The sequence below is a fragment of the Cyprinodon variegatus genome, unplaced genomic scaffold (genome assembly GCF_000732505.1).
Source record: "Cyprinodon variegatus isolate N-32 unplaced genomic scaffold, C_variegatus-1.0 Scaffold14, whole genome shotgun sequence".
Classification (NCBI taxonomy): Eukaryota; Metazoa; Chordata; class Actinopteri; order Cyprinodontiformes; family Cyprinodontidae; genus Cyprinodon; species Cyprinodon variegatus.
Window position 1 is genome coordinate 2,085,144 of NW_015150467.1, and position 13,859 is coordinate 2,099,002.

Consider the following 13,859-nt stretch of genomic DNA (forward strand, 5'->3'; position numbering starts at 1 on the left):
ACTCAGACAACATTTATATACTGAGATTTTCAAACACAGGTTAGGAAATTTGTCACAGTCAAGTCTGAGTTAGGGTTTCTAAAATCCTTTCAAGACCGACTGACTGTACTCATGTAGCAGATATAAAATATTTAAAAAAAAAAATCTAGTTTTATGTTCACATTTAATTGAATTGCTGATATTTTCTCGCTAAATGTATTCTGGGTAAAAATCCTCACCAAGTTGCCATTCTGGTCATTTGCCCCTGCCTTTCATGTTTTGAACAAGAATGTTCTTGTAAAATGAAAATTAAAGGCTTGAGGTGATATTTTTACACTAGTTTATATAAATTGGAACAACTATAATAAGTTATATGTGGTAGAAAAATACTATGGTTTCCATTGAACATAAAAAAATTTGCCATTTTGAATTATTTTAAATCATATTGATAATGTCACTGCACAAATGGGGTTTGTTTCTACTGAAAAGATTTAGGTTACGCAAACAACACATTATTAAAGTTAACTTTGTGTTGACATTTGTTTAATACATTATGTTGACTAAAAAGTAAGTTGGGGGGGGGAACCCACATAAAACTGTCAATTTTATGTTAAGACTGTAAATATTATGTTCAGCATAACACTCAAACTTTAGTTATAATCATGTGTTTTTAGTATATTCAATGAAAAAAATCTTTTCAATTTTATGTCAAATATATGTCAAATTCAAAGAGAGGCTTGTTTGTGTCGAGTGAACTTAAAATATTTACGTCAGTCTTGATGATTATATTGACATAATATTTTATGTCATGGCAGAATTGGGGCTAACAGTGAGTGTACTACTGCACTTCTGCCAATTAGGCTTTTCTTTTTAGGAAGACTAAACACAAAGCTCTTATAGCCGGAGAACAGTTGTTGTTACTCTGCAAATTTTAACTTCTAGCAGAAATGATGGAGCTCTGCCTCACATCTCTGCCTGGGCAGAGCGGTAAAGGTAGGTGCTTTCTGGAGGGAATGGGTTATGCTAGCTCTGTATAGATCTCTCCGTGTCCCTTGTTTTTCCAGGACCGGGAGAGGCTGCTGCTCAGAGCATATTTCATCAGGATTACTCAGACATTCATCAGTCAAATGAAATACCACTGGGCCTTATTTTGACAAAGGAAAAACAGTTTAACATAATTAAAACCATTGTAAAGACTTTACTGGTAATCATTTGACTTAAAAGAAGACTGGTGTTGATTACAGGAGTTGAGCTGAATATATTATCAGAACCAATTATATGACCAAAGGTTTAAGGATCACAATGAGCAGCAATTATACTTATTAATAGCATGCTGTAAAGTGATGAACGTAACTGCTGACTTATGAAAAAAAGCTTCAGTGATTTAAACAAAGTACCACAGTGAAACTACGTAACATCTAGTGAAACCTTGTCAGACTTTTAGATTTGTTAACCTTTTCTGGGTGTTTTTTTTATTTCCTTCCCCCACCTAGATGATGCTGCGTGGCACGGAAACAGCAGGCTGTGTTCTGGTGTCTGCAGCCAAGGCACAGTTGCTTCAGTGTGAGCACCACCCGGCCTGGTACAATGACACGCTGAAGCAGAAGACCACCTGGACGTGTCTGCTGGACGGGATGCAGTACTTTGCCACCATGGAGCTCAATCCCTCTGAGCAGGAGGACAGACAGCTGTGGCTGGAGGTAGGCTTCGCTCGAAAGAGTATCACAACATTTTAGATTTGGTTTATATATTGAAGAGTTGATCATTACTGCTTGTGATTGTAGGGAATATTGTGCTTAAATGTACTTTTAGCATCCCATTTGAACTATGCTCTTTTTTTTAACTTTGATTATTTCCTTTGCATTTTGCTGTCTGTAGGTAAAAAACATTGAGGAACACAGGCAGCGTAACCTGGACTCAGTGCAGGAGCTGATGGAGAGCGGCCAGGCAGTAGGAGGAATGGTTAGCACAACTACAGGTGAGGATATATTCACTCAGGGGGTGTGCACTTTCTCAGGGTCCGAGCATTTAAAACCCAAATATACTAGTAGTTCTGATGAAGTCTTTAACCTTGAACTATTTCAGGTATTTTGCACTGTGAAAGAAGAGCAGTGCATCCCAGTCAGTGTATTTTGGGATCAGATTTGATCAGTTAAGGTTTTGTATTTTGCAGACTGGAACCAGCCCGCACAGGTGAACGAGTCTCAGCAGGTTCAGCGCATCATCTCCCGCTGCAGCTGCAGGATGCACTACATTAGTTACAGTCATGACATCAACCCCGAGCTGGCCACACAGATCAAACCTCCAGAGATGAGGAACAATCATGAGAAAGAGGACCTGCTTAAAAAGCAGGCTGGTATGTGTGATCAGAGATGGAGCAGTGAGGGTATCCTGTTTTTAGAAGGATTAATCTGTGATACTGTTGCTTTTAGGTGCTGTGGAAACGTTCACTCTCATTCATCATGACCTGGAGATTTCCACCAACCCGGTTCAGTACGCTATGATTCTGGACATCGTCAACAACCTGCTGTTACATGTGGAACCCAGGCGCAAGGTAGGCAGGAGATCCAACTGACTAACTCTCTCTAGAAAATGATGTGATCTTTTCATTTGCCCATCCTTAGATCTTGTTTTTTCCAACACTGGTTTAGGAGCACAGTGAGAAAAAGCAGCGGGTTCGTTTCCAGCTGGAAATTTCCAGCAACCCAGAGGAGCAGCGCAGCAGCATCCTGCATCTGCAGGAGGCAGTGAGGCAGCACCTCGCCCAGATCAGACGCCTCGAGAAACAGATTTACTCCAACATCAGGGTGAGCTTTTTATCAAACCTCCAGAGCTCAACAGCTTATTGTTTATGAAAATGATCTGCTAAAGGTTAGTCATTTTCCATGTCCCAGGGATTTATATATGATCGTCTGGACAGAGGACAGAGATTTAGATCAACATAACAACCGTTAGATGTTACTTACATGCCAGCTGTTTGTTTTAGGAGTGGTTCTAAGTTAAGTTAAAACTCACAATTAAGTATGGTGATGGACCCACCATGCTCTAAGTCCATGGCAAAATAAACTCTTTGAATAAAGGGGAGATTGTGAAAAAGTTTCCAGTGCAGTTAACCATGCTAGTGAACAGAAAAGGCAGGATACATGTTTCTTGTAGCACAATTTAGATTCGATTTTACTTTGCCATTGCTGCAAAATACAGATCTAAAACTTTTGGCCACATCTGCACAGTTATGATTCCCCAGGCTGAAAGTCGGCTGTGTTCCACTGTCGTCTTAGTCACCAAACTTAAATCCTGTAGCATAAGAGAAGATGAAGGGCTCTGGACAACTGAAAAAGATTTTGGATGGAGGAGGGCTCTGATCTTGTGAAGAGTTAGAGGAAAAGAAATACTAATCAACTTTATTGGTGTCTAGCAAACTGGTTTCAGGCCATTTCTCCTTGACCCGAATTAAGTGTGATCGTTGCAGTAGTTTTGGAAAAACTATATTCATTCACCCTACTGGATGAAATCTAATAGAAATAAAAGTTTAAAATTTTCTGAAATCCTAATTTCTGTTACTATAATAAAATATTAATTTATTATCAGATTTGCCAGTAAATTTGACTGTAAATGGAGCTGATTGTTTAGAGGCTAAAAAAAAAGAGCAACTCTTTTTCAGCTCATTTATTACAACAAACACAAGGTTAAAACTCAGATGTCTTGTCTTTAGGCTCAAACCGATGAAGCCAACAGTGACGAACTGATGGACATCAACATGCGTCTGCAGAATCAGCTGAACCAGGAGAAGAACGACATGCAGATGAAAAGCGAGGAGCTCAACATCCTCATCAGGTCTCACATCAGCAGCAAAGCATGTCTGATAACCACAGTCATCTGCTCACAGCAAATATAAACGTCCTGTGTTGTATCCAGGTGTTTTAAGGATTTCCAGCTGCAGCGAGCAAACAAGCTGGAGCTGCGAAAGCCCCCAGAAGACGTTGGCGTGGTGCGAAGGACGGAGATCTACTTTGCTCAGGCTCGCTGGTGTTTGACGGAGGAGGACGGACAGCTGGGCATCGCAGAGCTCGAGCTGCAAAGATTCATGTACAGTAAGGTGAGTAGAAAACTTCCTCTGTCTGTAACTTTAAAACTCATCTTCCTCAGCCGGAATTTTTTTTTCTGTCTGTAAGACAAAAGAGTGAGCACGAAGAATTAATCAATGATTACCTTGTTCTCCTTGTAGTTGAACAAGTCTGATGACACAGCAGAGCATCTTTTGGAGCTCGGGTGGTTCACAATGAACAACCTGCTTCCCAATGCAGCTTACAAGGTAAATCTGATTTGAACAATTGATGTCAGTCTGGATGATAAACTGATAGGGTTATCCGATATAGGTCTTTTCATGAGTTTACGTCCTCTCATCATCTGTATCAATCACTCTCTAAACAGTACTTGAGTTGAGGGGGGATGAGGGTGGGGTAGCATCACGTTCTTAAAAAAATCTTAAAAATCATCCCCCTTCTTAAATGACCATCCCCCCCATACCATCCCCTGTGGCATTTTATTACTGAATGTGTAAAATTCCTACTATATTTTAACAGTAATGGCAATGATATTGCCCTTTCAACTTTTGGCGGGCTGTGGGCTTACAAGTAGCCTGAGCAAAAAAATGTAAATCAAAGTGTCCTACCATGACTATGAAGCTGTTCTCATTGGGAAATTTGTCCTCTGGATTTGTTCCTAACTATGTAGGGGCAGTGATAGCCAATGCCAGACCAGGGACTGACTGCAATTCTACTGTAAGGTTCCTTGGTCAAGGTCAATGACCGGCGTACCTGACATGCAACAACCATAACATGCATATTGCTTTAGGTTAATAGACTATATTAATTAGGCTATGTATGCTTCCAAAAAAAAAAGAAAAATCCACCATCCCCTGTTTTTTACAACTGTCTCTAATATATCACTATTACCGTACTGACCCGAATATAGGTGACCCTTATCATCAGAGGACCCCCTATTTCCAGAACCGGTTTTTAGGAAAAAAAACAAAAAGACAAAAAAAAACAACAACTGACAAACCAAATGTGTTTGGTTTAAATAATTTCTTTGGAATAATTTTGCATTGTGCAATTAAATAATAAAAAGTTTTAAAAAACACAGCCATGACACATTTCAGTGAAATCTGCAACACTTCAACTCGAATGCAATTTGAACTTTGCTCATGGAACGTCTGAAACCCTGCATGAGGCTTTCACTCACAGATGTCCTCTGCCTCGCTGTCACTCCTACACCCGACAGCTCTGCAATTTTTTTCATAAGTTTTTCTTTTGCTGTTCGCATTTTTCGAGTCTTTTTTAACGTGCCATCTTCTGACATTGCATTCTGTAACGCTGTATTTCTTTGCTTCCTGACAGTTGTTTGATACCTCCACTGCGTTGACCACCGTTATTTTGAAAGTGGTGTCATAACTCCGCCTCAGATGTATGCAAACTTGTCTGACTTTTAATCCACGCTGTTCTGGGCAGTGACTTTCCATTTGTAGCATCCGTGTCACTTCTTCTTTATTGTGTTTAAAAAAATAACCCCAGCCAGTTTGATGTCACTGGCTTTACAAAAAACGGGCTCCCTCTCCTGTTGTCTGTGTAGCAACCCCAGACAACTGTCATCCTGTATAATTGGTTAGACCCCAATTATAAGACAACCCCACATTTTCACATCATTTTTAACAAAAAAAAAAAACCTTGTCCTATTTTCAGGTTATGCAATATTTTTTTATTTGAGATGCTTCTTTTCTAGGATGCAGAGGTACAATAGGGTGACTGTTGTAATCCAGACTTTGGGGGTTCCAGTTTACTGCCAACACATTTAGAATTATAGGAATTAGCCTACCAATCTATGTTGGTCTAATGTATGAATGAACAACTTTCTTTGTGGGATAAGTTGAATGTGACTCTGTTGTGAAGTGCTTTGAGTTTAAAGTGGGTTTAGAAAAGCTCCACATCATATTTGGACTGTCAGCATTGAAGATTTTCTTCAATCAAAAGCAGAAATGTTTAACAGTCTGTGTCTTTCTCTACTCCACAGAGAATCTACTGATATGTCTTAGCAAATTGGAGTCTGAATCCATGTTTCTGTAGCCACTAACATGCGTCTGGTCTGATTAATATTTGATCAGTGTTCCTTTTAGAGGGTTTGTTTGGTTTAGATTGGTTTTGTTTCCTGACTCAGAGCCTGGAGTTGTAGTAAAGTCCACAAATCTTCAGTAGGATTAAGGTCAGGGTTTATCAGGTAGCAGAATGATTGTTTTGTTTGTCCACTCCCAAACCAATTTCTTTGATCTGAGTTCCCCGCCTTTGTTCAATGCACCACCAGACTGGCAATAAAAACAGGCTCCTCAGCATGACGCTTCCTCTATCATGCTTTACTAGCTGGCACAGTCATGTTTGAGGTTAAAGCCTTGTCTCTTCCAAACATGCCTCCTGTCATTGTGACCTAAATGCTAAGTCTTTCTTCTGGTCTGACTGGAAAAGTACCTCAATTATTAAATGTAACTGCAGCAGGAGAGGCTAGTTTCTCTCTACCCACCCTCAGTCTTCGTGATGGAAACTCGTGTCACCTGTAATCTGGACATCTTTGGTCCAGAATCCACCAGGTTATAATAGCTTTACATTCTGGACTCCTTGATTCAAAGTTGGACGGAAGTGTTTTTTTAAGAGGACAGTTATAAAACATGATTTTGGAACAGATAGAGCTCTAATGCAGGCTTCAGGGATGGCCCTGAAGTCAGTGCTGCTGAAACTGGATCAGGGCTAAAAACCCCTGAGTGCCAGGAAAGGAAATTATTAAAATGAGCTCTTCCTTTGTCGTCATTAGAGCAGCCAGATATCGGATCACAAACCATGCAGGGAAAGATTTGCTGTTCAATTTTTATTTAATGATGGTGATGCTGTGTGAATATATTTGAGCCAATAATCAAAAATGTATTATAAGTTTTAAAGCAAATGTTCTACTGTTGTGCGATTTACATCCTGGAAAAATGAGAAGTTGGTGTAAAAACCCTCATAAAAGAGACATTGATGCAGGTGATGAGCGCATATAAACATCTGACTCTACCAGGACCTTTTTATTTTGGAGATTTTTCTACTAAAATTTAACCCAACACTGGCCCATCCATGCACTATCTAAATAGGAAATTGCTAACCTGTGTTAATGTATCTCTGCCTGGTTTCCTCTGTGCAGCGTGTGAGGGTACGTATCCAGGACACTGATGTCTGTGCTTGAACCCACCTTGTTTGTCCAAACAGTCACTCCATGGCTCCAGACTTTGTAGCATGTTGAAGCAAGGATGCATAGTTGCATGTGTTCCTATCTCTCATAACCTTATTCTCTCATCCTGTTGTTCACATCATTGGTAACGTGTCACATGGTGCACATTTCACGCCAAAGAAAGCTTAACTGTCGCTAACTTAATCTGATTTTTCTAGGTTGTACTTCGACCTCAGAGCAACTGCCAGTCAGGACGTCAGTTTGCTTTGCGCATCTTCAGCAAAGTGCGCCCCCCTGTGGGAGGGATCTCAGTGAAGGAGCACTTTGAGGTATGGACCCTGCTTCATGCAGCTGCTGTAAAACCAGACTTCACTTTAGTTTCGCCTCAATCTAACCTCTCTGCTTAACTCAGGTGAACGTGGTGCCTCTCAACATCCAGCTCATGTACCAGTTCTTCAAACGCATGATGGGGTTTTTCTTCCCGGGAAGAAACGTTGAAGAGGAAGATGTGACAGACGAGGAAGACAAGTCTAGATTGGTCACTACTGGTATGTTATGGTGGAATAAATTCAGCCAGGCGACTGTTTACGCTCTTGTCTCTCTAGATCCCTATCCTCCAGCACACCAATCTATACTAGTTTCTGTTTTCTCCACCAGACATGTGCAAGAATTAATACTTTGTGTGCTGTATTTCTGACCTTGAGAACTGTGATTTCGTTTGCGTTTGAGACACTGTGGGGGTGTTAGCCTGCGGTGTTGATGCCGCAGGCTTGGTGCTGATGGCGTTGTGGTCTGTGTCACAGCTATCCCAGTCAAGCCCAGGCAGCTGTCAGAGGACACCATGGGTGCCATGGGCCCCAGTAAGAGTATCACCCAGGGACTGAACCGCACCGCAGGGGTCAGGAGGTCATTCAGAAAGCCTCCAGAGGTGAGAAGGTTTTTTAATTTAAGCTTAGATGATGAAAGAAAAAGTAATTAACCTGACCTGTATATGTTCACCATTTAGCATCCTGTCGACGATATTGATAAGATGAAGGAGAGAGCCGCCATGAACAACTCCTTCATCTACATTAAGATTCCCCAAGTGCCTCTGTGTGTCAGCTACAAGGTGGGCCATCCAACCCAGTCACACTGTTATCCCATAGAAACTGCATTTATTCATATGCTTTTAATTTTCTAATGCCCCAATAAAAAAAGAAGACAATTCATCCATTTTTCTGAGTCTTTGTCATCTCTTCTGCTAATTTATTGTTTAGACAACAAATCAAATCCAAATTGTTTTCAGAAAGTCACATCCTGTGTACTCGTACTGCTTTAAAATCAGTCGTCTGTCGTTGCAGAAATGTTCTCTCCCTAATCCTTCTTATGTGTAAGTAATAGTGCGGCACTAAGGATCCACCACGTGAACACACATTTACTACTTCTTCTAGGCTGTGGTTCCTATAAATTGTTCATTTGAAGACGCAAACTAATGCCTTTAGTTTCTCCCTTCTCACAAACACACCACATTGCACCCTGTGCTGTTTATTCAAACATCTGCATGTTTGTCTAAAGTGATCGTGTAAGATGGAGTCACATCTTGGTCTGATGCTTTTAAAACAACCACCAGAATTTGATTTATTGGCAAATATTAAGTGTAAATATGTCAACTTTTTGGCAGTTAAAGACCCAGCAGTAATTCACCTCTCAGGGTTTTGACAGTATCCTTGATACTTGACAGAATCACTCTGTATGCCGTCCTGTTGTCTCTGAAGAAGAGATTCCTTGATCCACAGCTTACCTTCACTCCAACACATTATTCTAGGTTTTGTTACCTCTCTGACTGCCCTCTTTATCTATTCCCAGTCCAGTTTCTCTTCTTTTAATCTCTTACTCTGTTCAATTTCTCCTCAGGGAGAGAAGAGCAGTGTGGACTGGAAAGACCTGAACCTCGTTCTTCCTTGTTTGGAGTACCACAACAACACGTGGACGTGGCTCGACTTCGCTATGGCTGTGAAACGCGACAGTCGAAAGGCGCTGGTGGCTCAGGTGTGCAGATTTTCTTTTAAGTAAACACAAAAATATTCACACCCTTAAAAACCACAAAAGTTGTTTATTTTAATTAGCATTTTTTGTGTGAGTCCAAGACAAGGGGTGGATAACTTACATTTAGAGAAAGTCAATCAGTTTTTGATTTTCACAAATTCAAATAATCAAAAGTGTCGTCTGCATTTGTATTTAACTTTCTTTAGTCTGATAACTAAAATCCAGTGTTTACCATCATCTTTAGATTTTATCTAGTTGGTAAATGGAGGAGATTTAATCTAGGTACCAATACAGATTTTCAGTTAAGGCCCCAGGGTTTTGTTAAAGGAAAATTCCGGTTTTTAACACTTTTAGCCCCTTTTCTGTAGTGTCCAGGATGAAATCGAATGATCGACACCAAAATTTTGACGATTGGTCCTGTCTCTGCTATTTGGCTCATGCAGAATCCCCCCCTGGCTGCTTCAGAATGGCTTTCATAGTGCATGTCCGATAATGTCCTTAAAACAACCTTAAACGTTCTTTTTTTAAAATATGCTACTCACCGGGTCGTCAGCGCTGTTCAATGACGTTCCAAAAAAAGTTTCGTGAAGAAAAACCGTTCCTGTCTTGTTTTATTTTGCATTTTGTAAATCCCGGAACTATTTTTTCCGATACATCACAACCGCTTATAAACTTCCGCTTCCCGTTCGAATCTGAAGCGTTGCACACTCCAGACCACTAGTTGGCGACAATGTTTGTACCGTCAAACTCAAAGTCCAATATGTCCTCCTCAAGAATCCACCTTTCGTATTCCATTTTCACAGTTTTTTAAAGTGTTTAACAGAGACGTTAGCACCTCGACGTCGGAGTACACAGAGTGAAGCGAAAAGACTACAACTGTGTAAACAGGCCCCATTTCCGTTTCCGGTGGCAGGGGAATATTGACTATTCCAACAGAACTCAATGGGATTTACAAAATGCTAAATAAAACACTTCAGGAACGTTTTTTCTTTACAAAACTTTTTTTTGAATGTCATTGAACAGCGCTGACGACCCGGTGAGTAGCATATTTTAAAAAAAGAACGTTTAAGGTTGTTTTAAGGACATTATCGGACATGCACTATGAAAGCCATTCTGAAGCAGCCAGGGGGGGATTCTGCATGAGCCAAATAGCAGAGACAGGACCAATCGTCAAAATTTTGGTGTCGATCATTCGATTTCATCCTGGACACTACAGAAAAGGGCTAAAAGTGTTAAAAAACGTAATTTTCCTTTAAAGAACATATATATATATATATATATATATATATATAACAACAGACCCATGAAGACACAGTTCAACCCAGCAGGGTGAGAAAGGAGAGCATTAATATGAAGAGCCACCAAGTCTGGAAGAGCTGCTGAGATTCCCAGATGTGGAGTGAGGTTTAGGATGTTGGATCAGGATTAATGCCTAAAAGTATTCTACTTCCCAGATTTCTGGCTGCAAAGTAACATTTTGACAAACATCATTTTTTTTTTAAACTATGCCCTGTTTTGCATGATATATGGTGCTGGCATTGTCATGCTGTGGGAGTGAAAGATTGTCAGAATTGATAGGGTGACGGGCAGCGCTACATACGCTTTAGGAATGGAAGAAAAACAGTTGGAGGCTACAAAAAAAACTTGAGACTGGAGTTGGCTGAACGAATGCATTTAACTGGCAGCTAGAGCACAAATAAGCTGCCGTTTGCCTTTTTCTATCTTTCAGAATTAGTTTGTGGTTCTAAATTGAAAAAAAAAATTTGAGGGGGATTATTACTGTTAAATAATATTAAAGCACAAAATCTTATTACAAGGATTAATCTAAAACTGTGTTTGTTTTTGGTGTGTTGAATTTACATTGGTATAAAAAAACATTAAACATTTCCTTGTCATTGCTCCTAAACTGATCCATCCTGCGTTCTGCTGCTCAGATGATTAAAGAGAAGCTGCGCCTGAAGCCGGCTTCTGTCACCGATCTGCGTGGGAAGGTGTCTGAAGGGAAGTCGGACAACAACCAGCAGCAGGAGGAAGACGAAAAGGCTCGGCTCCTCATTGGACTCAGCACCGCAGATAAAAGCTCCAGCAAGAAGAGCATCTTCAGCCGCCGAAAGTAGAAAAAGAAAATAGGATTTTAAAAAGCTGAAGCACACCTCCCTCTGACACGGCTCCCTCCAAAGCACCCACACTTCACTCCATTCTTCAGGGGGTTTTTTTCTCAAAAAGGAAGAGGAGAGAAGCATTTACAGTAGTTGAAGTTGATTTTGGAACATCTCCATGGATATGATGCCATTATGACCAAATGTGTGTTTTTATGATGTTTATCTGTGTGCCATTATAGCATTATTTCACGAAGCGTTTCATTCACTGTGCAGCTCTGGAAATAATAACCACTGGTTGCATTAAATGTAGCGAGACAGATTCTTTTTTTTTTTCTGTTAATGCTCCTCGTCCTGCTGGCTCAGGAACACACTGAAGAACAAAAAACTGTCCTGCTAACAACTGTAAGAATCATTTCTTTAAAAGATTTTATCATATTATATATAGGAAAGCCCATCCAGGCTGCATGACTGTCACTGACACGAGGGCCGAAATACTCCAGATTTTACATGTGCTCATCACTCAGCCTGCTGTTTTACTGTCACTTACCTCAGTGCAATTAATGGAGAACAAAAAACAAAATATATTGATGTACTTGATGGTTCTGTCAAAGGAAGTTGCAGCTGATGGCAGATCGTGTCCTCTGTATTTTAACACTAAAGCACTTTCCATGCAAAGTCTGTGATATTTTTTGTATCCACAGTTATTTTGAACACCTCTAACTCCTGATTGGTCTTAAAAGTTTCAATTAAAGAGTAATCCAACAGCGGCTGTGATTCACTTCTTTCCTCTGAGCTCAGTTTATGTCTCAGTTAAAGCCTCTTAGCTCTGTGCAGGCTGATCATCGATGTGACGTCCACAACTGAAGTGAAATCTCCACACAAAGCAGCCATCCACACACACATCCTTGGACAGCTCGGGAAAACAACCCCGATCTCCGACAAATCTTTTTTTTATGATTATTCAATATATACCTACTTTGATTTACTATCTATCTCTTTGATTGTAAAGGACAAAATAAAACCAAACACCACTTGTGCTTTCAGTGTATAAAGTCACATTTTTCAGCTTGCTGCTGTAACTGTATATTTACCATAAGTCCATTTTTGTCTTCTGTTGTATTGCTGATGCAGCTTCCATTTATCCACAGCCTGTAGCACTGCTGGCAGATGCAGCATCACTTCATCAGAGAGTTAATCCAGAAAGTTTCCTTTCAACTCCAAACCTTAGCTTTCCTTTCTTAGGAAGTATTCCCCGATCTAACAAAGGTTCTGGATGGAATAGATTTTTTAATTACTAAAAACTAAGGTCATAAAATCTGAAATGTATCTACTTCTTTTAGAGTTTTAGAGTCCATCTAGGAGCAGATTACTCCTAATGTCAGTACAGCTTCTGTATGAAGAGGCCAAGAGGAGCTTTATGGATCCACAGCTTAGATGAAAGTGTGTGTAAATAGGAAAACTTTGAGCTGTGCAGAGAAAATAAAGAAGAAAGCCATTTTTTCCGAGACATCCGTGAGAAATTGTGTTTGCAGTTAAAAAAAAAAAAAAAAAAAAGCCTTTTAAAGGGGGAAACAAACATGGGAGGAGATGTTCTGGTCAGACTGATGTGGTGGAAAACCAAAAGCCACCATTTGAAGGTGGCTGCTCCTTTCTTCAGCAGTGACAGGGAACCCAATCAGGTAATTGCATGGTAGATTGAGATAAATACAGCTTCTCACTAGAGGACAACATGTTAAAGGTGGATTAGATCAAATCAGATTTATGTTTCAGAATGAACTGTGATAAGCTCTTCAATTAAACAAAAAAATCTATTATTCAGACTCTCCACCAGATGTGACAGTTTGACCTATTTAGCAAAGCATTATTCTTTAAGACTCTAGACACTGAAAGTAAACCTATTTATAGAAAGTTTTGACTCTGGAATGTATGATTTAAAAAAAAGTGTGTGCAGGTAGGGCGTTGTACGTTCATGACCATGTTTTGACCTTTGGGGCATTGGGGGGAAACAAGCTAATTTTCAACGGTTTCCTTTGCCATTTTCTAATTTCACCTGTTAATACACCAGCCTGTTCTGACCTGGTTGAACTCATCAGTGGAGACCTAATAAGTGTGTGTGTTATACCCTGCAGTGTTCAGGCTTGTTCACGGAGAGGTTACTGATGAGGACGAGGTTCGACTCGTTGCTGCAGAGCCAGGCAGCACCCTGGGTGTGTGAACATGTTTAGCAATTGAAATGTATTTTTCATGTACAGTTGAAAGCTTACAGACATCTGGATTTGTTTCTCTTTTCTAGGATTCCTACATCACCTGGGAATTATAGTGACATAAAGGTGTCATTTCATGTCGGCAATTTAGACATTTTAATTATGTGTATTCTTCGGTATAATTCAGCTTATATGCAACCTTTTTTTTAGTTTGTTAGATTAAAAATATACTGTTGAGCAATCAAGGTAAGGAGTCTCTGTTTTTATTGTTTTAAACAAACCATGATCACAGAACTAT

The 13,859-nt window shown here is 40.0% G+C and overlaps 1 protein-coding gene across 5 annotated transcripts in view; it reads left to right on the forward strand.

Annotated features, from left to right (window-relative positions):
* Positions 1 to 12,142, forward strand: part of kiaa0100 (KIAA0100 ortholog) — a 30,695-nt gene extending 18,553 nt beyond the window's left edge. For 3 of the 5 annotated variants that reach the window (XM_015383464.1, XM_015383489.1, XM_015383472.1), the window contains exons 27-41: positions 1,473 to 1,679; positions 1,858 to 1,957; positions 2,153 to 2,335; positions 2,412 to 2,533; positions 2,631 to 2,786; positions 3,692 to 3,813; positions 3,895 to 4,075; positions 4,205 to 4,291; positions 7,204 to 7,212; positions 7,449 to 7,559; positions 7,643 to 7,778; positions 8,034 to 8,158; positions 8,237 to 8,338; positions 9,124 to 9,258; positions 11,190 to 12,142. In XM_015383464.1, coding sequence (XP_015238950.1) covers positions 1,473 to 1,679; positions 1,858 to 1,957; positions 2,153 to 2,335; positions 2,412 to 2,533; positions 2,631 to 2,786; positions 3,692 to 3,813; positions 3,895 to 4,075; positions 4,205 to 4,291; positions 7,204 to 7,212; positions 7,449 to 7,559; positions 7,643 to 7,778; positions 8,034 to 8,158; positions 8,237 to 8,338; positions 9,124 to 9,258; positions 11,190 to 11,372 — 1,959 coding nt within the window. In that variant the 3' untranslated portion in view covers positions 11,373 to 12,142. The remainder of the gene's footprint in view (positions 1 to 1,472; positions 1,680 to 1,857; positions 1,958 to 2,152; positions 2,336 to 2,411; positions 2,534 to 2,630; positions 2,787 to 3,691; positions 3,814 to 3,894; positions 4,076 to 4,204; positions 4,292 to 7,203; positions 7,213 to 7,448; positions 7,560 to 7,642; positions 7,779 to 8,033; positions 8,159 to 8,236; positions 8,339 to 9,123; positions 9,259 to 11,189) is intronic. The other 2 variants (XM_015383481.1, XM_015383498.1) reach the window with 2 other exon arrangements.
* The last annotated feature ends 1,717 nt before the right edge of the window (positions 12,143 to 13,859 follow it).